We start from the raw sequence: 23,617 nt of genomic DNA on the forward strand, positions 1-23,617 counted from the left end.
GGGGGATGTGGCACTTTGCTGGGACAGGCTCAGGTGGCATCTTGTAGAGCAACAGTAGCACCAGCTGCTGCTGGCCATGGTGATGGTAGATGCAGGGGTCCTTGGATGGGGGGGGGGGGGGGGGGGGGGGTGTCCCAGGCGGAGGCTGAGGGTGGCTCTTGCAGCCCCCCCCCCTCTCTCCCCAGCCTCTTTTGTTCACCGCTCCGGCGATGCTTCGGCTGTTCTTCATGTGGAATTAATTCCCAGGCGCTCTCGGAAGGCAGTCGGGGAGAAATTTCTCCCGCATCATCCTTTCGGGGCTAATTGCTGGTGATGTGACGTCAGCCTGATGGATTTCTCTCTCGAATGGCTGCGGGAGAGGCGAGGAGGCCCCGGCACCCGCGGATGCGCGCCCCAGTCGCAGCCTGCTGCTCGCCCAGCGTGCCGGAGCTCGCGCCCGCCGCCCACCCCGCTGCATTTATTTTTTTCTCCCCCCGTTCCCAGCCGGTCCCCTCGCACGCTCCTAATCTGACAGCGCCTGGTCATTAATCTGGCTCCCCCAGCCGCTGCAATAGGATTAGAGGGAGGGGAAGTGCGTCACGAGGTACGAAGAAGGGTTATGCTTTTTGGTGAAAGTGGGGAGGGGGGGGGGATAAAATGGGAAATAGGTTGGTGTGTTCCCGGGGGGGTGTGTCGGGAGCGAGCGCGCATGTGAGGAGGTGTGGGGCGGGAGGGACTGGCTGCGCCGGAGCCGAGCTCGGCTCGTCCTCCCTTTCTCTCAGCATCCTCCGGTGATCCTGGAGGTGATACAGGCACAGCAGCATCCATGGCCTGCCCTTAGCCTCGGCACTTTTTTTTTTTTTTTTTTTCCTCCTTGTTATTCTGGCAGCTAAACGAGCCGGGGATCGGAGGCATTTGATTGAAGGGCTTACGTTAAGTATCTGGTAACTGGGATCGTATTCTCCTGTGTTTTTTCAGGCTCCTTGGAAATTGAGGAATGCAATTCTGCCACCATGATGGAAGGTAGGTGATGATCTGAGCATGTCTTTTGGGATCGCTAGAGTTTTAAAAGCAATGGTGGAAGAATCGCTGAACCTGTGTGTGGGAATCCTTTTTCCTTTTTAAAAAAATAAAATAATAATAATAAAAAATAAAATCCTCCCCTCCCCCTAATCCCAATCAAACTGAAGCACCCTGCCCACTGCTGGCAAGCTGGTGGATGGTGATATAATATCAAGCTCATCAGATTATTTGCAATTCCATCCCCAGCCCTGTGCAGGCAGTTGGGGCTGTGCGGGCGCCCGTGCCGCTGGCAGAGCCACCGGTTCCGCCAGCTACCGGGGCAGGCGCAGGGAGCCCGGCTGGGCTAGGCTGCGCGGCGCTTGGGTCCTTCGGGCATTATCTTGCCCTCCGCTCGGAAAGGCGCTCCCCCAGCCCGACGTGATGCCTGGAGGATGGATTTAAGAGTTATCTGTGTGCACAGACTGGGGGCTGTAAAGCCTGTGGGTGATGGATGGGATTCAGTGGTTTCACAGTGTGGCCAAGCAGCTCTTTAGGAGGAAACAAGGATATTTGAACTGAAAATAATTTTTGCCATGTAGTGTCCCCGGTGCGAAGGTGCAGGCTGTGGGGAAAGGGGGGGATGTTGTATTCAGGCTTATTGGAATAAAAAAGGAAATGAGAATGAAATACGGGCTTCAGGCATGAGATCCTTCGGGAGCGTTGTGAGACTGTGTCTGATTGTGCGTGGGAAAAGCCCCTGGGCATTAAAGAAATTTTAACCGATGTCGTTTGTCTCAGCCATATGTAAAGTGCCTTTTTTTTTTTTTTTTTAATGCCTTCTGGAGGAAGGTGCAGGGAAAACAAGACCTTAATTTTTAAATTTTCTAGCAGAATAGATGCTTCAGGGCCAGCAAGATCAATTTTTTTTGTTTTTTCACGGCCCGTTGGCCGAGGCAGGAGGGCCCATCTCGGCAAGGGCTGTGTGAAGCCGCATCCGGCGCTGTGCTGGCAGCGCTGCCAGCGTGCCAGCCCGGCGGCCACCCGGCCTTCCCAAGATGACAGGCAGAAAATGGGTGCCTCCTGGCGTGCCCCTGCACCCCGTGGCGCCACGCTAACCTAGGGGGGCCCCGGGCTGCATGGCACCCCGGCTTCTTGCCTCACCTTGGAAATCCGGTTGCTGCGACAGCCGGCTGTGAGCGTGCCAGAATTGCTTCTTGCTATTTTTTTTTTTATTATTCCTTGGTGTTAAGAAAATGAGCGTTATTGTCCTGTGATATGAGGAAATGCCTTCGATGTCTTCTCTGATACTGATAAAATTCATCCCAGTGAATTTTAGACCATGACATGGACCCCGTGGCACCGCGCTGGCATACGTGACGCGCTGGGCAGCCGGCACCCAGCCGGTGCAAGAACAGGGCGTTTCGGGGAGGGTCTCATTAACCTCAGCTTCTTCCAGAAGTGCCTAACGGAGGAATTAATGTAGATAAATTGGTGTGGGCCTGCTGTCATTCTTGGTTTATTTAGCTACTTTTGAGGCTGGGGGGGTGGGGGGGAAGGTGGCTGGAGGGTTTTGGTGTTTTGTTTTTTTTTTTTTTTGGTTGGTTTGTGGTTGGTTTTCTTGGTTGGTTGGTTTGATGGGGATTTTTGTTTGGGATTTGTTTGTTTTCCTTGAGGATTTTTGCCTTGCTAGTTAACTGCCCGTGGTGTGCTGCTGCGGACAGGGCAGGGGGGTGCTGGCCGGGGGTCCTGCCCCACACCGGAGGGTGGCAGAGGTGGAATCACTTTTCATGAACTGGTCTTACGTGTAAAACAACAACAAAAAAAAATTTTTGAAATACTAGCCATAAAAAGTTTCCCTGTTTTCTGTGACTTATTGAAATGCCTCGCACGTTGATCCCCAGCTAGCTAATGCGTGTTAGAACGGAAGTGAGAAAATTAGAAGAATTAATTACTGCTTTTGATCAATTTTTAAAAAGTCAGAAACTGGCTTTATTTGTGGAAGAGTGAAACTTTTGTGACCAATATCCTACTGAAACACTGACACCTTGCAGAGATGCTTTGTTTTAATATAATAATGCTTTTGAATGTTTAGCTTAATTAGATCTGAAACTTTTTAAATGTTCATAAAATTCCTACAGTTCCCTGCAGTCACCATGTTAAAGGGTTTTCATTATTAGAGTTATTTAAATCACTTGTCTCACCAAACTGTTGGATGCTGTGCTGGAAGCTGGGGCTGGAGCTGGGCTGTGCCCACCTGGCACATGCCAGTGCCCCAGGGCAGCCCCAGCACCCCTGGGGCGCAGAACATGGGGCCACCCAGCATCACCCATGGCTGGTGGGGTGGACCGGGTCCAGCTGATGGTTTTGGATTCTCTTCTTTGGAAACAAGAGAATTTGGCTCCTTGGCAATGATGCAGGTTGTGTGACTTGTGCTAGTTTGTTTTGCATCCTGTAAGGAATATTTTCTCATTCTCCTGGTGGACGGGGAGAAAAACACGTGTTTTTAAGCACACAGTGAAAAATCACGATGACGTCTAAAAAAATGAAAGCGTGGATGCTGTCTCAAGAAGCAGTCCTTGCTGGGAGGAGAAGTGAACGTGTGCCACGGGGTGTTCCAACCACCACAAGTGGACAGTGCCCTGCGTGGTGCCGCTTGCCCAGCGCTGCCATTGCCACCCATGGTGGGGATGGGTTTGCTGTGCTTGGCCTGGCTCTAGCGGGTGGGAAGTAGGTGTTGGGGATGGGGAATAACACCCCACTCCTTCCCCCACCTTTGAGTTGGCAAAAACAACCTGCAGCAAAACTGTGGTGTGTCGGCACAGGGTCTGTGCTCCAGGGTGCTGCTGGAGAGGTGCCACCACGCGCGGCAGGGTCTCTGCCCACGGGGCCATCGGTGTCAGGGTGTTTAGATGTTCCCTTTGGCTGCAGAATAACTCGTCAGTGCTCAGAAATGCTCTGGATGCGTCGTGAAGGTAAACATCCGTGCACAAGATCCAAGTTTATCTCTGTTTTTAATCCATCTGTTGCGTCTCCAATGTACTGATGGTATTTTATGTGGCTTAATTAAGTTTTGAAATCACTGCTGCGGCACATCACTCAAGCCAGCAGCCCTGCCATGTTCGGGAAGGTGGGGCAGCCCTGCGGCTGATGGGAGCAGCCATGGTTACATTGGAGAAGGTCGTTTCTCCTGCAGGAGGTGGTACCTGCATTTCTTCAGAGCCCAAACCAGACATTTGATGGGGAGAAGCTTTCTCAGAATGGAAATTTCTCTGTGACTCTCCTCCCCAGGCTATCTTATGCTTGTTTCTGGGGACCTTGGTCATTCTGGGAGCTTCCAGAGATGACTGGTCACATCCAAAATGGCAGAAACTTTCTTGCATCATCTTTTAGCGATGGTTGTCTCCAGGCCTGATGTTTTCATCGTGCTGAGCAGGTGGTACTAGGGCCAGAGGCAGCTAATGGCACATAAAAAAGCCTTTTCCTTGATTAGGCAAGAAAATTGGCTTTGTTATATTTTAGGTGGTCTCTGTTTCAATTAATTCAGTTGGGTTTCAGTAAATGGTGTATTTCAATGGGCTTAGTGCTGGCTGTGTGACTTGGCAAGGGAATGACCTGGTAGAAACAATTGTGGTTTTTTTCAGAAAGCCAACAGCAGGTTTGAGGTGATTAACATAAATTCAGGCACGGATGGCAAAACCATCCCAGAAAATACATGAGGGCTGTAACACTAAATTAGGATCCGTTTTTTTGAGCTGGAACCCAGCACTGAACTCTGTCTTGCAAAGAGGCTCAGGGCTTTGGCTTACAGGAGCACCTCCAGCTGCGTCCTCTGGGATGCAAGGGGGATTATTTTCAGACCTGCTGCCTGGCAGACCTGGCACTGGGGAGGAAACCAATTTTTTTCATGAATACAAGAAAAGATTGATTGACCCTTCTGTCTGCCCTGCATAGCACAGGAGTGATGCTGTGCCTGAGCCAGCAGCTCAGCTCCCCTCATAGCCCAGGGTGGCCACAGGGCTGGGGATATTTTGCTGCTTCTCCAATTAGGAGACATGCGTAAAGCCTTTTTTTTTTTTTGGGGGGGAGGGGGTGGGCTGGTCCTGCCCTGCATGGGAAGGCTGAGGTGCTGAGCTACTGAGGATGATGCACGTGAAAATGGGGACTTGGGAAGCAAAGCATTTGCAAGAGAAGCAGCACGGAGCTCTTTAGCTCTTCGGTTTGTGCGTTCGAAGGCGGGGATGTGGTCAGTGTGCCCAGCCCAGAGCCGCCTGGGGGGGACAGTGGGGTGCTCCTGCACTGCAGGGGGGTGCTTCAGCACTGTGCACCCCAGGCTGGAGCTGGGCCAGTGAAGCTGCGCCAGTGAAGCTGCACCTGAAGAATGTCCCTGTCCACGTGGATTGAATTTGTTCAGCTGAACAGGCTGCAGCAGCAACCTCCAGTCTATGGCAGGGGGTGGAAAAGTCGACTAATCCCTTTTTACGGGCGCTCCAACCCTTCCCACTGAGCTGGCCTGGGTTTCTTTAGCTCTAGCCCACGGGCAGCGTCTCCCTGCGCTAAGGGAGAGGAGGGATAAGCGGCTCTAGCTCAAGACCAACAACCACCAAGGAGAAAGGCCCCCCCCCAAACCCCGGGAATCTGGGAAATGCTTTGGATTGGGGCTGGTGGTGCTTGCTGGTTAAAACCCGTCTGGTGGAAACGCGTGCTGGCTGAGGCGGCGGCGGGGGGGGGGGGTAAACAAAATACAGGCGAGGCAGCAAAACCAAAGTGATCCGTGGGATGTAGTGGCTGGAGCAAAACCCAAACAGGGTTTGGTTTTGGGGTAGAAAGGACAGATAATATAGCAAAACTCAGCAACCATGCGTGGTGTGTGTCTGCAAAATGCCTCCATGGAGGGAGCCCCGGTTTAACACGTGCCCATGGGTGCTGCGAACTGGCGCCCAAGAGTAGCAATTTGGGCTTCTCTGCTGAGGCAGAAGCTTTCTGCGTGATTCACTGACCTTATTCACATTGTACAGACACTTCAGGAAAAGATTACAGGTTAAATCAGGCATCTGTGCTTCTTGAGCATCTGTCACAGGTCTTAAGCAGTTAAAGGTGGAAAACCATGGCTGGGTGTGGAAATACCCTCCCTAAAAGCTGGTGCTGAGGCTGTGGAGCTGTGGGTGGTATTGATGCGATTTACCCAGTTCTCGTGCCAGGGATCCTAACCCACAGCCGGGATCTGAGAGGGGCAACACAGAGGGAAAAGTGGAAAGTAGGGGAAAGCAGAACTCCCCAAACCAGTGACCGTAAACTCTTTGGATGCCCAAAACTTGCTGTAGTTAAGACTTCAGCTCCAGATCCACCTGCCCTTGAAGTCGCTGGGGTGCGATGCTGGCTGTCTCCCTGCCTGGGCTGCGAGCAAAGCTCCCTGTGGTACCGTTCCCCTCTTCCCTGCTGCCTCAATATAGCTGCTTTCTTAAACTTTAAGGCAGTATATGTGAGTCCTACAGGTTCAGTAGGGAAAAAGCAAACACCTGGCTGCCACGGCACGTGCTGGTCCGTGGGCGGGTGGTTCGCGCGCAGTGCAGCAGCGCACAGTGCAGCCCTGTTTGCCTTGCCAGCCATTCAGTAGCCTCAGCTATTTGCTTTTCGTAGCAGTTCAGTTGCAGGCTGATGTTTCTGGGGGCATTTGAAGTGTTGGTTGGTTTTATTTTGCTTTATTTGCGTGAATGAGAGAGGAGTAAGGCTTGTGGTGGTTATAGCTACTGGGTTTTTTGCACTTGCAGCCTCAGAGAATGCTTCGTTTGAATTTTCAGTTTAGGTTTTGGTGGTTTTGATTTTCTAGCTGGTGCCCAGGCAGTCACTGGTGCCAGCACGGCCGCCCAGGAGGTGAGTGCTTTCCTGGGAGCCACCAGCTGGGATTTCACGGCTGGGGAGCAAGGAGCTCCTGCCCTGTCCTACAACACCCCCCTCCTCCCCTGCACTCCGGTGGGCTTCGCTGCAGAGGTGGGAAGGGGAAATCCTCTACCAGGCCCTTATTTGCACTGGGTCAGTGCTGACAATGGTTTGAAAAAGTGTGGTACCAAGACTGGAGGAATCATACTTTGCATCCCGTATTATCTGGAGGCTGTTCCTTACCCATCCCAGCCTTGGAAGAGCACCCCTGTCTTTGGCACATCTTTCTTTGAATTTAAATTACGACACTTTTGTGTGGTGATTAGGTGGGGGGGGGAGTTTGAGAGAGAGAGTTATTGAGGGCGGGGGGGAATAATCTCTTGAAATTCTCCACCTACGTGTTGCAAGGAATTTGAAACATCAACTTGAGATTAATGTCATCGTGTGTAGGATGTGTGGAAATAATCTTGCAGGGATGTTTGGGATGGGTTGAGCCTGGTGATGCTGCAGGCAGAGCCTGCCCTCACCACCCAGCTGCAGCTGTGCCCGGGTGCCGACAGGATTTCATACGGCCCCACAAATATATTGGTTTTCTAGAGGTGGATCTATAGAAATCATTAAAGACGCGCCTTGTTATTAGAGCCAATTAATAATAAATGGGTGTCAGGTTTTTAAATATGTGTGTGAGTGGACGTTTGGTTGGTTTGTGCTTCTCTTAAAATGCCGCCGAGCATCGTGCCTATCGCCCGTGGGTGCAGGTGAGACGGGCTGTATCCCCTGCCCGGCTCCTATTACAGGCAGCATCAGCTTCAAGAACAAGCTCATGACTAAAACATCAGCCTGGATGAGGTTTTTTTTTTAACAAGAAGCTTTTACATCAGCTGAAAATAAAAATAAACTTGGGTATTATGAGACTGTTCTAAAAAAAACCAAACCAAAAAAACAACCAACCAACCAAAAAACAAACCCAACCCCAAAACCCACACAAAACAAAACCCCCACAACCAAATAACTGTATTAAAATCTTCCCTGAAGAACTGACCCCCCCTTTGCCGGGACCAGGCTTGGGGTGGTCAGTGGATGGATGCAAAGCCAGCTCTCCGTTCTTCTGGAGAGGCACTTTTTTATTATTATTATTCATTATTGCTGGGAGCAGCATGATTAAAAATAATCTTCCCCAAGTATTTTGCTGTCAGCAGATAAATTAATAAGTGCAGTGCTGCTGGAAGCTGTCCTGTAGCCACCTCTTCACTGGTGGGGTTTGCTTGGAGCTGGTGGTGTTGCTGCATGTGCCTGATGAGCTCATCTAGGGTGCTTTTAGGTTCCTCTTAAAAAGCCCTTCCAAATATCAGACTTAATTTTTAATATGGTTTATTAGTTTTGCAGGGATTTGGCCTGGTTTTTGCGTTTAGTGCAGAAGATGCAAAAGAAACCTGTATAGGTCAGTAATAATAATGTCATTTATGCTGTCTAAGTTAATAATAAGGTCATTTATGCTGCTTGTTTACCTGGCTCATTTCACCTGGGGACCTCAAGCCCCTTCACGCCGCACAGCTCCTCTGTGGAGTAACAGATGGGCAGAAGAAGCTCCGTCGGTTTGTGTTAAACGTGCCTGGAAATGAAGCGTTTCTTTGGGTCAGGTCTCCTGCCCTTATTTTTAGTTACACTTATTGTCACAGTTAATCACTGCTTTAAAATCGAGGTATTGGTTTGACAGCAGACCGTGGGAGGAACAAGATGGAGAGAGGAACTGGAAAAAAGTGTCTGGTCATGCTTTATTTTGGGTGTAAAGCTTTATCATATGCAAATGTGAATATTGCAATTTTTTATTTTTTTTTTTGGATGACCAAATTCAAGAGCAAGTGATGCTTTTTCCTGGCAGCTTGCCCGGTGTTGTACCTTGCTCCCGGGGAAGCAACTCCTGCCCTCACGCAGGTGGCAAACCCAGCCTGGGTGTCCTCTTCTCCACCTGGGAAACGGGGAGTGGGCGTTCGTGGAGGGTCACACAGATGTCCGCTGCAGCGGGGTGGCCATCATGGAGAAGTCACGGGCTGTGTGGAAGGTGGTTTCTTAGCATTGTGCCCAGGCAAGGATTTTGGTGGGTTTTATTAAGTCCTTACATTCTGCATAAACAGCACGACTGCCCACTTGGTGTGCTTTTCGTAGGAAATTGTCAAAGTAGTTGCTGGGAGCCTGTGGTGTGTGCAGGCAGTGGGGTTGGGGGAGATGCCCTTTGAGACAGGGCTGTGGGGTGGCCGTGGCTCCAGCCATGGAGCAGACATAATGGCAAAGCCTTCCAAGGAAAAGGAGAGGTTTGTGGTGGGATTTTTTTTTTTTTTTTCCTGTATGTGTGCAGGGGGTGGAGGGAACACCATCACAGGGGGGATAACGTGGGTGAGTTTCCCCTGGATGTGCTGTGTGCGGGGAGCTGCCCTGCAGCCCAGCCCAGTGCTCTCTGGCAGCTGCTTGGCAACACTTCCCTGATACACCAAAAACCTAAAACCCCCTAAAAATAAAAATCTTGAGCGTCATTTGGGAGGGAGAGCCTGTCCTGGACAACTTCTGAAATAGCACAGCAACCTTTAGAAATGCATCTGGCATTTTTGTGTGTGTACCAGCTGTGAATGAAAGCCACAAATGTACCCAGATGTAACTTACCGGCAACATTGGTGGAGATGTTTGTGTCCCGTGTCCCCTGGTTGCCACACACCCAGGGTCTCTGAAAGTTGATATTAAAAAAAAATCTAATCTCTGTGGAAAGCCAGGCGAGGAGCGATCCCTGCAGGTACTTTACTGAGGCTGGTGAGTAACCTATAAGTAGCGATTTGCATCCTTCTGATGTTAAATAGTGCTTATGTGCTCGGCTCCTTTGCAGAAGAAAAATTAATTGATGTCCTGTGTGTTGTGATGCATCCTGCTGATGCTGCCCTTTATTTTAAGGACACCTCCAGCTGCTGGCCTGCTCCTCAGGCTCTGCTTTGGAGTTGGGCAAGGCTCTGAGCTGGGCAGCCCCGCAGGGAGGGGGTTGGGCACGGGTCCGCTCACATCTGTATGCCGAGGTTCCACCCGCACCCAGCTGCAGCGATGCCCATTTTTGCACTGGGTCTTGCTGTGGGGAGAGCCCAGGCCTGTGTTTCTGTGGAACAGAACTGTATCTCCTTGGCTCAGGGTGTGTTCCCGAATGCTGGGGCTGCGGGTGGCGGCTGGGGTCTTGTCCCTGTGCTGCAGGCACAGAAGTTGTTTGGGCTGAGCTGTGCCTGCGGAGCATGGGGGCCAGTAACGCCCAGGCACAGGTTTTCTCTCCAGTGGTGTTTAAATAATCCGGCATGAGCCCCCTCGCCACGCTGAGAGCAGGCGAAGCCAGGGCTGGGGTCAGGGCTGCACCGCTCCCCAGCCCTTTGAACCCCTGGCTCCCAGTGCTGCCGTGGGTACTGGGGTGCCTTGCAAAGGGAAGAAGGTGCAGACCAAAAGGAAGGGGGAAGACATGGAGGTCCTGGGGGCCCAAACCCCTCTAGGTGTGTGGGGATGGATATTCGCTGCTCCGGGGTGAGCAGGATGTGGGTGTCAGCAACCACCAACCCGGTGGTGGCCACAGGACTTTCCCTAATTGCTTCTTCACATCTGGAAGCTGGACTAAGATGTGGGTTTTTTAGAGAGGTGTTGCACGTTAATTCAAAAACTCCTTAGTGGAGTTCGCTGCAACCAGTTAAAGAGTTGCTTAATTACCAGGAGTGGTTGAAAACGTGACTGTGTTTCTGGATCAGCCATGAGATCTTGTCTTCCCACTGTCTGCTGGGGTGGAGATCCCTTCACCACCATGTTTCCATTCCTGGAGTAGGTGCTTGGACCCCAGCACAGCCATTCCCCTGGGTTCTGGTGCTGTGCCCGGCAGCCGCAGCTCCTGGAGGTGCCCGCCTCCCCCTCCCACAGTCATTCAGCTGCCCACATCGCTCCCCGTGTGCCGTGTACTGGTCCAGGGGCCACTGGGTGCTGGGGTCAGGTGCAGAAGCCGAGCAGGACCAAGCCCAGGTGTGATGCCATCTCTCTGCTCCGCGGTGTCAGGTCCCTGCTTGTGGTGGGGCTTGCTGTTAGCACAGGACTGATCTCCTCTGTGGAGACCGAGAGCATCATCGCTGGCCCCCAGTGAGAGGTGGCGTGTACCACATCTGAGATCAGCTGTGCGCACCTGGCTCCACAGCCTGGGACCCCGAGCCAGGAGCCACTGCTCCTATGTAGGAGAAAATGATCCCAGAGCAGCAACTTGTGACAGTTTATTTTATTGAGACTTAATTGCGATCTTGTTCCAGGCTCTCAAACACTGTTAGTCCTTCAGTGGCTTCCAACTGTCATTTCTGATGAGGAACAAACCTCTCAGCATTTATCTTTATTTAAAAATCAAAACAAACAACAAAAAAACACCCAAAACCCAAACCCAACCAAACCCAAGCCAAGCCCACAACTGTTGTTCCTCGCTTTTGTTTTCCAGCGTCTCCTTTCCCAAAAGGCACAGGCAAGGCACTGACACTGTCATGCTCTGGCAGACAGTGATAGGAGTGGTACTGAGACCACCATCCTTTTTTCCTCGTTTTTTAAAATCTTCTAACAGGGAGAAGCTGTTGCAAGCATGTGGAAGTTTGATAAGTGTCTGTGGGACTTTGCTAACCAGATAATGATTTTTTTTTTCTGTACTTTGGGAGCCCAGTTGGGTAACGTAAGGACCTTTAATGCCTGGCTAGCTCGTTATCAACCGTGGCTTTGTTACCCCCTGCCCCATGGCAAAGCTAAATGTAGTGGTTTGGTGACGGTTTGCACTGGAAGTTACCAGTTTACCGAGATGAAATATTAAGTGCGGTGAGATCGCGCGGTGGCGGGGCAGAGCTGGTGTGCACAGAGCACCGCGTGCCTTCGGGGGGGGATGGGCTCTCTGTGTTGATGGCTCCTCGCATGTTTGGAGGTAGCAAGGCAAGTAAGCTCCTGCAGGTGACTCCTCCGGCCTTTCTGCAGGGGGTTCCCAGCAAATTTTCAGAAAAATAGATTTCCTGACTGGTTAACATGTAGGCTTTGCTTGTGCGGGGAGGGTTCCGAGTCTCGCCCTTACCCTGGGGAGCACCAAATACCAGTCAGAACCATAATCGAACCCCTCCGGTTCTAGGCAAACCGTCCCAGTTGACCTGTGCACAAGCCTTGGGTTCAGTATCTGTCACGCTGGGGATTTTTGTCCCGGCTGGGAAGCACAGCTGTCCCTTGGGCTCACCTCCCAGGCTCCGGGGGTGACCCCTTCCCAGAGCGGAGGGGGCTGGTTTCGTCCCAGTCCCACCGATAGGAACCCTGCCATACCGGGGTACCAGGAGCCCCTGCCACAGCACCTCCCTTGGGGCTTCAGCCACGCGTGGACGTGCGGTGGTGGTAGCTGATTTGGAGCAAAATACTCCAGTCTGGGCTCAGGACAGATTACATGTTGGGAAGTTTTGGGTGTGTGGTGGGGTTTCTTGTTTTTTGTTTGTGTTTTTTTTTTTTTTTTTGGGTTTTTTTTTTTTTTGTTTTTTGTTGTTTGTTTTTTTTTTTTTTAGCAAATGCTTTTTGTTGTTTTTGTTAAATTGGTAGGAGTATCTTCATTGTGTTTTTCTGGGAGGATGGCCCTGTGCTGTGAAGGATGCTGTCCCTTGGCTGGTGGGGCAGGGTGGCCCTGGGGGAGAGCAGCGAGCAGCAGCGCTGGCTGGGGGCAAGGAGCTGGGGGGCGTGTTGCCAGAAAATGTAAAACGGTGCAAGTTTTTCCTGCTAGGGAAAGGAAACCTTGAGAGTTGAGGGGGGGGGCGGGGGTGAGGGGGAGTGAACAAGTCAGCTTGAAATAGAGAGGTGGTTTACAATTATTTCCTCAAGGGGATGAGAAGGGTGATTTATTGACTGGGAAGACAGATGTTTGGTAAAAGGACCCCCTGTGCATTCAGTCGCTGCGCGCAGAGGTGGGAGGCTAATGCCAGAAATAAACACCCCTGACAAGGGGGAGAATAGGGGGTGACCACGTGGGGCAAATGCAGAGCTACTTGTGATACCAGGAGCCTGGGGAAGCCCGTAGCCTTGCCTGGAGACTGGCGTGAGATTGGGGTATCTCAGGATAATGAGAGCTGCTGGCTAAAAAGTGAATTTTTACTAAAACGCAGTGTACTGCGGTAGCTGAGATACAGCGTTAAACTGGGAAAGCCAGCAGGTAGCAGTGGAGGCAGCGTGCCATTGCTGCCCGACGGCTGCTTGCCAGTGGTCCGTGCTTTCTTCTCTGGCGTAACGTCTGCAATGAGACTTGTAAATGAAGGTAGTTAAAATATTAATGACCATTATCAAGGCAGCGTGTGGCGGGCTCGGTTCCTCGCCCCATTAAGCCTGCTGAAAGGCTGGTAATGAGCTTTAATGCAAAGGTTGGTTTAGGTAAAGCATCTTAAATGTTATGAAGATGTATACTAATTAATTACATATGAAGTGGGTAAAACCAAAAATAACATGGACTGAAGTGGTATGGCTACTGAGACTTTTCTGCTTCCGAGGATGAAGCAGGTGAGAATTCCTGGTTTTGCAATGGACCAAACGTGCCCGTTCTCATGTAAAATATGTCACTGGTGCAGCGGCTGAGCTTGAGGCAGGTGCAGGCTGCTGCTGGGTCGAAGCAGGGGAAACTTCTGGGCTGACTTGCAGAGAGCATTTGAGGTGCTGCTGTTTGGGTTATTTATTTGGGGCTTGGTGTGGTTACACCTTCACTTCTTAAACTTTTAATTTACCATTTGACTTTTTCCTCTGGATAAGACTCAGAGGATTTCAGTAGTTTTGTCTTGCCTTTGAATTTTGTCTTGCTGAGCAAAGGGAGAATTATTATTTCTTTAGTAAAGCAAGCCAAAACCAAAGCGCTTTGGCTGTGGAACAGCAGCCTGTTTACACATCTTTGGACCCAGTGAAGTAATTCATAAGCATGCAGGTTTGCGTGCAGTGGGGAAAGCAGGCTGCTCAGATCCAGCTCCAGGCTACGTGCGAAAACCCCCACCTCTACACAACCAAATCAAAGAAAAACCAAACCTAACAGCAATTATTTCTTCTTCCCCCCCCCCCATTTCTTTCCTTTCTTCCTTCTTCCCCCGCTCCCCACAGGTACTTTGGACTTGAGTATCTGGCATGGCAATAGATAACGTTTATCTCCATGCACAGACTAAGTAGAACTAATTTCAATCACTCTTCCTTTGGTCACCACAGAAGAGCATTTAAGGCACAGATCCTCACTGATCTCTTCCGTTTGAGAGGTGTGTTGCTTTTATGAGGCCCATCCTCCTGAGCAAGTTGCTGCTCTTCCAGGGACCCACCTCGATATTTGGGGGTTCAGGAGCAGCGACCAGGGGCAGAGGGCGAGGGACCGGTGGCAGAATGGGGTTATTTGTCTTCTAGAGGTGTAGAAAATAAGATGTTGGTAGTTCTTAAGAATAAAATATAGAAAGCTTCGTGGTGTCAAATACTAATATCTCTTTCTCAGATGCTGATTCTTAGGTATGCCAGGAAAAAAAAGGATAATGGCAAATAGATGGTGAGTAGTGCCCCCCGCTTCAGGGAGCTGGTCGCGTTTGGAACGAGTTCCCTGGCACACTGGTTATCTCAGCCTTGGCTTGTGGCTGCTCTAGGTCTTTGAGTAACAGCATTGGAAGCCCTTTGGCTCGATGAGGACTAATTGTGGCAGGCAGTTGTTGTGCTTGGAGGGGCGGGTGGCTTTCCCCGTGCTCGGCCGCTGCGGGCAAGGCTGGTTCTGTGGCCGCCGCCGTGGTTCCGGGTGTTCCTGCTGCCGCACGGGTGACAGCATGCGTGTCACTGGGCTGGCACGCACATGGCTCGGTGAGGAAAACCTGCTGAAGGAGGGCAGCAGAGCTGTAAAAGATGCCTGTCTGCAAACGTCTGAGACTAACCTCCCCACCAGAAGGACATCGCGTGGGTCCTGGAGCAGAGCACGTGGTGCGGCGTTCGGTGCCGCCGTTGCTGGCGTTTCCTGCAGCTGGTGTGCGTGATGGCTTGGTGTGGCACGGGCTCTTACTGGTGCTGCTCTGCCCCTTCAGGGAGCACAAACTAACCCCCTGCTGGAGGTCCGGGGACAGCCCACCTCTGCTTTAGCCACGTCATAGCTGTGCGGGATGAAATCAGCTGTTAGTCGTGAAAGCAGTGGTGAGGAATCTGCTGGGGCAGGCAGGGCTTGTGCCCACCCCTCTTCCCCTGTGCCACCACCAGTAACGCTCGAGCTTTGTCCCAACCCTTATCCAGCTCGAGGTGCAGTTTTAAACTGGGATTAAAACAGAGGTGTGCTGCCTGCCCCATGGGCAGCGTGTGGAGCTGGGCCCTCCCTGGTGTTTTGGATGTGACAAAAGGGAAAAGGCTTTGGGAATGTAGGCAGGGACATCTGTAACGCTTAATGTTGTATACTCGAGTGCATCAGCATTTCTCCTACGAGAATTACTCGGATTCTCATAAGGTAGGCAGTCCCCAGGGTGGGTGGATGGGGAGAGGGCTAGGAATGCTGCAGCTGCAGGGATTTAAGTCCTTCTCTGAGGCTGATGTTAGCCGGGTACCACGTCACACCCATCTTTATCACTCCGGTACTTAGGGGGGCCTGCGACACTGCTGTTAGCCCTGTAGCTGGTGGGATACCTGTGACTGACGGCTGCAACACTGCTGGGTAGGACTGATCAGAGTCAAAGATGTGCTTCCAGCACACCCTGTGCCCGCACAGCGAGGTGGGGTGCCTCAGGGCTTTAGGAAATCCACGGAAGATTTTCTTTGCAGCTGGAGACCTGCAAAGGACCAGGTCTGGAAGGGCAAGGAGAAGCTGTGTGTCTTGCCCAGGTGCCCCCAGGGTGCTGGATAGAGAGTGGGGACAGCTGAAGGAGTGGGCTGTGACTTCAGGTGACACGTACAGCCTGCTGGGCTGGTGTCACCCAGCCCCCCCATCATGGGGTGATGCTGGTTTCCAGGTCTTCATGCTGGAGAGCAGTTTGGATCTGTACCCAGTACCCCCTGATGGGGAGAGGTGGGGTTTGATGGCCACATTAGCTGCAGCTTTAGCAAGCATCACCTGAATGGAGCTCCTCCTGCTCCGAGCCAGCCCTTGGTGCCCCACGTGGATGTGCGCTATTTCCTTCTTTCCTGCCCGTCTTTCTGCTGCCTCTTCTCTGCCTTCTCTCCCACTTACTATCACCTTTCCTCTTCCAGCAGCACATCTCTCTTATCCTGTGAGTTCCCCTGCACCTGTAGTGTTTCCATGTAGCATTCCCTCTGTGGACAAGACCTTATTACTATTTTTTACGAGGATGACTCTTACCAGGACAGGTGTTATGGTCCTCCAGCTCCTAAAGCCAACTGAAATGAGACTCGAGGACCAGAGCGTGCAGAGCCCCCAGCTCTGTCCCTGCACCATCACCCAGGCTGCTCCTAACAGCTCTCTGGGCTGGGGCTGACCATGGCAAGGGGGACATGATCTCCTCTGAGCTGCAGCCACCCAAAAGCAGAGCTGTCCTGGAAAATCACCACACTGTCCCCCACCAAACCGCGGACCCCTCAGGTGTCCCCACTGGGGACGGTGCCTTGCCCTGGTGTGGGTGGTGGGGCTCAGCAGGGGACCTGCTCCCACCAGCTCTCGATAACCAAAGGAAGCTTTCATTTTTGTTCTGCTTTTCCTAAATACCCCTTTTTTTTCCCCTCAATCTTTACTGTTTTAAGCAGATGGTGGGCCTATTATATAACTGAGCAGAAGGCTTCATGGCAAAATTTAGCCAAATCAGGTGCTGCTTCAGCTAAGACTAGACAGCAGCTTGTTTCTGGGGGTTTTGGCCATCCCTGTTCTACTTTGAGTTTGGAGGATGAAGTTATTCTAGGGGGTGAGATTAATGGAAACCTTCCTCTGTTATTAATAACTCGCTTGAGTCTTGAAGACAAGGTAGAAGAGCTGACAGGCACGATGTAGTAAAAACAAAGCTGTCCACGCAAGGTTGCAGGATGAGCCTGTGGGGTTCAGCATCACTCCAGCTGCTTGTAAGGGATCCCATAGGCTGGGGTGCTCAGGATGCCATAAGGGGTTCCTTCATCCGTGACCATGTAATGCTTGCTTTGGACAGAGAAGCGTGCTGGGGGTGATTTTTTCAGGAGCAGTCCCTTTGTTTCCCATTTCAGGGGGGGAATGTCCAACCCAAAGCTCCATCAGCAACACCAAGGAGACCTGCTGGAGCCTCTCCTGGTCCTACCCTGGCTGGCTTGGTCCTGGTCTTGGCCCAAAAACCAGCCAGCCATGGGGTGCTGAGAGCCCCAAGCACCCCCCTGTATTTAGGTGAATATTTAAATCCAGCGGTTTCTGATGTGCTGCAGAAAGCTAGCATTTGTAGTGCTTGCTGCTGGTTTCGGTTGATGCCAAGAAGAGTAGGGTGTTGCTCAGAAAAAGGAAAATAATTTCAGTCCAAGGGCATGCTCAAAGCAGGGGGCAGACCAAAGAAACCCCGCGTTCCCCAAAACATCGAGCAAATGAACTGTGCTGGGGTGCGCAGCTCCTGGGACAAGCACTTCCATGTTCCTGGTGTGTCCAGAGCCAGTTGCAGGGGATCTGGTGCTTCCAGCACATCACTGGAGGCAGGAGCTTGAGCTCTTCTCATTGATTTCTAGACGGCGTTTTTTAAGAGCGCAGGTTTTAGCACATGCGTAGCCGGGCGCTCCTGGTGCAGCGTGCACTGTGTGAGCTGTGCCCGTTGTGGCCAGCCCGGTTTGTGCCACTGTGCCTCGTCCACGCCTTTGGGAGTCATTGCACACCACACCGAGGAGGCGATGGCTTGCGGTGCAGGGCTGTGTGGGCATGTGGGTGATTAATGGCTCCGGATGGCGGCGTGCCCATCTTTCCTGCAAATTCACACCAGAGCTGCCTCCTTGCCGTGCAGCATGTCCAGGCTACGGCCATTTGCTGCTGGCCAGCTCATTGCATTGGTGTGAGCTGTTGCATTTGCCTCTCCGCAGTGCTGACCCACGGCACGTCGCTTTTGGGTGACTTCCAGACCAAGGGAAAACTCCTAGGAGCTCTGAAAGGAAAAGAGGCCAGAAATAGCTGTTCTAGACTCAAGGTCCATGGCTTATATTGGCTCCTTTGGCTACCAGGATCTCTAAATTACACCGTGACCTAAATTAATTGCTGTCGTGCCGCTGGTAGCGGCCGCATGATGAGCATGTCTGGTCGTGTCCAGCACAAGCGGAGCTTCCAGCCACAGCTGGGTCTCGGTGGTTGGGCTGGATGACCAGGGCCAGTGGAAAACCATCTGTGGGAGAACCAGCCAGCCCAGTGAAACGTGCTAGCTTAAAATGCTCCAGATCCATTCCTTGGTATGCTTTCTGTAAGCAGTTATTAAAATTATATTTAATATAATATCATATATATCTATATTTAATACTAACATATTAAAATTATAAAATGAAATTGTATCCCTCTCTTGGATAGCTCATAAGCTGGAAAAGAGGGAGAAACTTGCAGAGATCAACTCTCCTCCATACGCTGTTGAAAGCGGTGTGGTGGTGGCCGCTGCCCCAACGGGCTCCAGGGCCCATCATTTTAAGCACCGTGCAGGTCTAAAATTGGTGCAGAAGACAACAATCCTCATGGTTTAAACTGGGGTTTTTTACACCAAGGAGGGGGGTCCCCACCATGCATGGTACCCACATGCATCATGGCAAAGGAGTGGGGAATTAAGACAGTAAGCTTAGAAATATTAAAGGTGAAATATGTAGTCGTGCATGCTGGGATAGGGTTAAGTGTTACGTGAACAAATAAAAGATGTAAGCAAACGTACACACTACCTGCAAAGTCCTGCTGGCAGTTTCTTGGGCCTTTCTTTTTTTGCCTTATTTATGAATTACAGCTGACAAGGGAACAAGGAACCTTTTGGAGGATTTATTTGAAGCCTAATATTAATATTGCGTTCTTATTTATATTTTTTTTTTTCTATCCACAGGATTGAAAAAACGTACAAGGAAGGCCTTTGGTATACGCAAGAAAGAAAAGGATACTGATTCCACGTAAGTCAATGCATTATAAACCACGTTAATATATAATGATACAGGGGAGGAGTTGATGCTGGTGTGCCAGGGCAGGAAGGAAGTCCGTGCATCACACGGCAGCACAGTAGCACCGGCAAATAAATGTATTTGTTATTACAGACTTGGTCCAAGCTTTTTCCCTTTATGCATCCAGCAGCCAACAAATAAGGTATTTTCTCAGTGGCGCTGCAGAGATAATAAAGCCTGTTCCCCACGTGTTTGCAATTTACGGTGACAGTTAGCGGTGATCAGAAGAAAATTACTCCTCTGAGAGTTTCAGCAGATTAATCTCTGCCCAAACTACTGATTTGCCCATCTGCTGAGATCTGTTTTAGATGCAAATTCAATTTAAACGCTGCCTGCATGGGCATCTGAGGCCGCTGGTGAGGAGCTGCGGCTGGGGCAGGCTGGGGCTGGCGAGGGTGCCGGGGCTGGCGGATCGGCTGTGCTGCAACAGATGCTTTTGCTTCTTGGGAAAACATCTGGCAGGGGGTTCTCCCCGCATCTGGCAGGGGATGCTGTGTGTGGGTGCTGAGCCCTACCCAGGAAGGGCTCCCAGCTGCCACTGATGTAACTTTGGGGTAGGTGTGCGTGGCCGAGGAACCCGGGCAGCCCGTGTGCTGGGGATGGAGAGGGGGCAAAGGCAAGGGGGGCCCTTGCTCCTGCCCCTGCAGCATCCTCCTGGTGCTTCGTGCATGGCACAGCAGAAACCCTACAGGTTTTTTTTTTAATTTTATTTTGTTTGGATTTGTTTTCCTAAGCTATTTTATATCTCGGTGATGGTTGGTGAGGTTTCCCATGTGAACAGACAGCTGCTGCGGGTCTGGCCACACTGCCAGGGCCATGGCGAGCCCGGCTGCATCAGCACCTGCTGGGCTTTGCCTGCTGCAAAAGGGGACCCAAAAATATGGGGCGCATGGAGCACCCCCTAAAAGAGGGCTGTGCAGCACCGAGCTGCTGTCACGCTGGCAGAGGAGGGCTTGTTGCCAGGAATGGTGGCTGTCCAGCCACCAGCCAGGCAGGCTGTGGGATGGCCAGGAGCTCCAGCTGTGCACAGCTTCATTTATAATTTATCAGAAGGATGGGCAGGAAACAGGCTGCTTTGCATCTTCCTCTTCTGCTCATGGAAAATCAATGGAGCCAGGCCTAGGTCCTGCCTGTAGCCAGCACTGTGATGTCCATGCTTGCTTGTAGCAGCCTGCTCTTCCCAGAGTCTGGTGGCACCTGGAGATAATGAATCCTGGGGCACTGGTGACGGTAACGAGCTCACAGAAAGGCCGCTGTGGGGGTGATGCTGCAATTAGCAAGCGACAGTGATTAGCACGGCACGAGGTCATGTTGCGGTCATCTCCCCAAATGGCTTTGGGCGTTCTCCCAACAGGCCGTCGGCAGCCGGGGGGGACGGCAGGGACAGACCCTCTGGCCACCCCCTGCCATGGCTGGGCCACCGCAGCCCTGGGACCGGTGGTGGGCAGCGTGGTGGGGCTCTGGGGAGATGCGGGATGCGCTGGAGCTGCCACGCCGTGGCAAAGGACCTGCCACCCCATCCCTCTGCCCGGGGTCCCCACAGCCACCCTGGCCAGGCTGCGAGCAGGAGGTGACATCCCTGGCGTGGGGGAAAGACAGCAGCAGAGGGGATCTCTGCTGCTTCCGAAGGATTTGAGAGGTCTTTGCGCAAAGAGATTAAACCTGAGCTGGGAGGCGGAGGCGCTCTGGGGAAGGTGTTACTCTTCCAAACCCCAGCCCGACAGGCAGCGGCTCCCCGCGGCGTTTCTGTGATGCCCTGAGTCAGCTGTTAATTGATGGCAAATCTCTGGCAAGGCCTAAAACTCAGGAGTGTGTGGGAGGTGGAGGAGCCCGTCTGGTTTTCCTAAACGTATTTGTCTTTTCACTAAATAACTTAAAGTCCTCAGACAGCGTTTAAATACGGCTGCTGAGCCTGCCGTGCCGTTTGCTGTGTCCGAGGTCCAAATCCCTTAAGCGGCTGGGGATTAGGGTCCCTGAGGAGTCCCATCAATTTTCAAATCCATGCAAAAGAGAAGCGACTCTCCTTCTGGCAGAAGGAAAAAAACCAAAATCTCGAAATTACTCCACATGTCATTTTTATTGTCTTCTGCAAGAGGATGTGTGCCCAGGGTAGGGCTGCAGCTGGGGGATGGGTGTTGGGGGAGCCAGCACAGCTCCTCAGCCGGGAGACTGCGGTCATCGCCAGGCGCACTTTATTTACTAATAAATATAAAATTTGTCATGTGATAACGTGAGAGCAACGGCACTGAGACCACTGCGTGGGTTTCGTGAGGGGTGCATGGCAGGTAATTCAGCTTTGTTGACAATGCAATAATTAAACCTGTTGCTGCTGTGGATCCGTTAAGAAAACCATTCCCACAAGTTAAGGGGGCGCCGGGGCGGTCTGGGAGCTCACACGGCTGCGTTTCTTTCTGTTCTTTGCAGGGGGTCGCCGGACAGGGACGGCATCGTAAGTATTGCACCGACCCCCATCCCGATCTCCTCTCCGCGGCCCTTCACGTGCTAATTCCTCCATCAACCACCATCAGCGTTTTGTCAGCTGTCTCTTCCTTTCTCTTTAATATAGAAAATAAATTTCAGTAAGAAAATGTCTAAAATAGCGACATGTTCCAGATTTTCTACAAAATTAACATGAGGAAAAAAACAATACAGAAAGGCCCGGCAAGCGTGGTGGGCAGAGGGACCAGCTAAAGGTCCTGCTAAAACCCCTGGCTCTGCATCCTCGTTTCCACTCCTGCTAATTGGCTTGGGTCAGATTTGCTGTGTGATGAGTTAAGGGAAAATTGCCCGAACAGCTGTTTCCAATATCTATTTTTATTTTCTATATTAAACTGAAAATAAGGAGGTACTTGTTTGTTAATTATTGCTGCTTTTATTTATGGTGTTAGATAGAAATGCCCCTGCTAGATCTGGGTAGTAGAGGGACCATGTCTCCTTTAGCCTTTTGATACCAAATTTGCAGAAAAGTATGTTGGGTTCAGACTGGGGCTGTGCTGGCTGTTATTTCTTGAGATTAAAATAAAAATGAGACCATCGGGAGGTTCAGCAGGGAAAGCAGTGCTGGGGCATCTTTTATAAAGCCATGCAAAAATTGGGGTGCCAAATTGGTCCTTTAGAGAGGATATTATTTTTTTTTCCCCACATCTGACCCAAGATCCTTGGCTTGGGGCTCACCTTGTGTTTGTAAGAAATAGCAATTAAAAAAAAACAACCAAAAGGTCTGCAGCTCAGGTAGCACTTTAACCAAGGCTCTATTCAGCAGTAATAAATAAATAAAGTGCAAGGAGCAGCCCAGAGCTGTTCCCTCCACCACAGAAGTGCCGTGGGTGGCCTTTTCTTGCCAGGTATGGTTGTGGGGACCTTGCCTGAGCTTGGGTGCCCTCTTGATCAGGCTCCTACCCTTGATGTTTCCAGCTTTTTTTTTTTTTTTTTTCCCCCTGGATGTTTAAGCTTGGTGTAGGGCAGGGTCTCCAGTGCTCCAGCAAGCGGAAGGATGCAGAAATACAAATTTTTGTAGGGTTCTAATGAAGCTGAATATATTGGAGGCAGGGGAACTGGAGGATGGAGACCTTGAGTATAATTTTTTTTCTTCCTACAACATGTTCTCGCCATAATATTTGCAGCCACTGGAATGGCCAAGGGGCAAATCCTCTGACTGCTGAATAGAGCCCATTACCTGCCCCCAGGAAAAACCACGGGGCCACAGCTGAGCCCTCCTTTTCTGATAAGACTATGCAGTGTGTATGCTAATTCCTTGTAACTTTTTTTTGCGTGTTTAAAAAAAAAAAACAAACAACCAACCATCCGATACTTTAACCCTTTTTCTGCCAAACCCCGATCCCTTCCAGCCGCCCAGCCCTCATCCCAATGAGCCACCTTGCAATAGCAAACCTGAGAGTACGCGTGAAGGAGGAAAAAAAAATTCGGTAAGGAAAACAGAGCTTGGTTTACTGCTACAAAAGGGTTGTTAAAAACAGTGAGTAATTCTTGTTTTGAAATCCAGAATATAGGAAAATACCATTTAGGTTCAGTCAAGTGGATGGATGGGTGTGAGCTGGGTAGAAATGGGGTTAAATACAAGTGGGCTGAGGGAAAAGCAGAAGTCCTACATAAGTGCATCCAGGGTCTGATATTTATTTATTTTTTTTTTTACCCTTGTGCCTCTAATGAGACTGCTCGGTTCTTGGGCAGCATGGTGAGGTCCGTCGGGTGCAACACGGAGGGTGAGGGTGCCGGTGGCTGGCTCCGGCCTCCCCTGGATGGTACATTGCATTAGACCCTTGGCAGGGTGCTGGGGTGGGAGTGCTACCTCTGGCAGCTGAAGGGAACTGAATTATCTAATTTAGGTGCCCAAAACTGAGCACTCGGCTGAGCTTCAGTCCCCAAACTGGCCTGGCAGCACTGCTTGTGAGCTGGGGGTGGGTTTTGGATGCCCAGAGCAGACCAGCAAAGAATCCCACAGGCAATGGATGCCCAAAGGCTCCCTCCAAACCAGCCCCCCCTCGGTGCGAAGCAGCAATAACCTGTGTGTGTGTTCGTTGCTGTGTCGTGATGTGCACTAACACCGCATCCCAGCTGGGTTAGCCCAGATGCCTCTTGCTGCCGCAACCCAGCTTCATCGTGGGGTGAAGCAATGACACCCGGCTTG

The 23,617-nt window shown here is 51.3% G+C and overlaps 1 protein-coding gene across 19 annotated transcripts in view; it reads left to right on the top strand.

The window, feature by feature from the left end:
- The window catches only part of SGIP1 (SH3GL interacting endocytic adaptor 1), a 63,621-nt gene that overhangs the window by 4,125 nt on the left and 35,879 nt on the right, over positions 1-23,617 (top strand). For 5 of the 19 annotated variants that reach the window (XM_040610385.1, XM_040610391.1, XM_040610402.1 and 2 more), the window contains exons 1-4: positions 676-1,002; positions 18,858-18,921; positions 21,394-21,418; positions 22,818-22,895. In XM_040610385.1, the coding sequence (XP_040466319.1) occupies positions 993-1,002; positions 18,858-18,921; positions 21,394-21,418; positions 22,818-22,895 (177 nt within the window). In that variant the 5' untranslated portion in view covers positions 676-992. Of the gene's footprint in view, positions 1-323; positions 584-673; positions 1,003-18,857; positions 18,922-21,393; positions 21,419-22,817; positions 22,896-23,617 lie in introns of those variants that run through there. The other 14 variants (XM_040610390.1, XM_040610389.1, XM_040610400.1 and 11 more) reach the window with 9 other exon arrangements.

Source organism: Falco naumanni, chromosome 11, assembly GCF_017639655.2.
Source record: "Falco naumanni isolate bFalNau1 chromosome 11, bFalNau1.pat, whole genome shotgun sequence".
Taxonomy (NCBI): Eukaryota; Metazoa; Chordata; class Aves; order Falconiformes; family Falconidae; genus Falco; species Falco naumanni.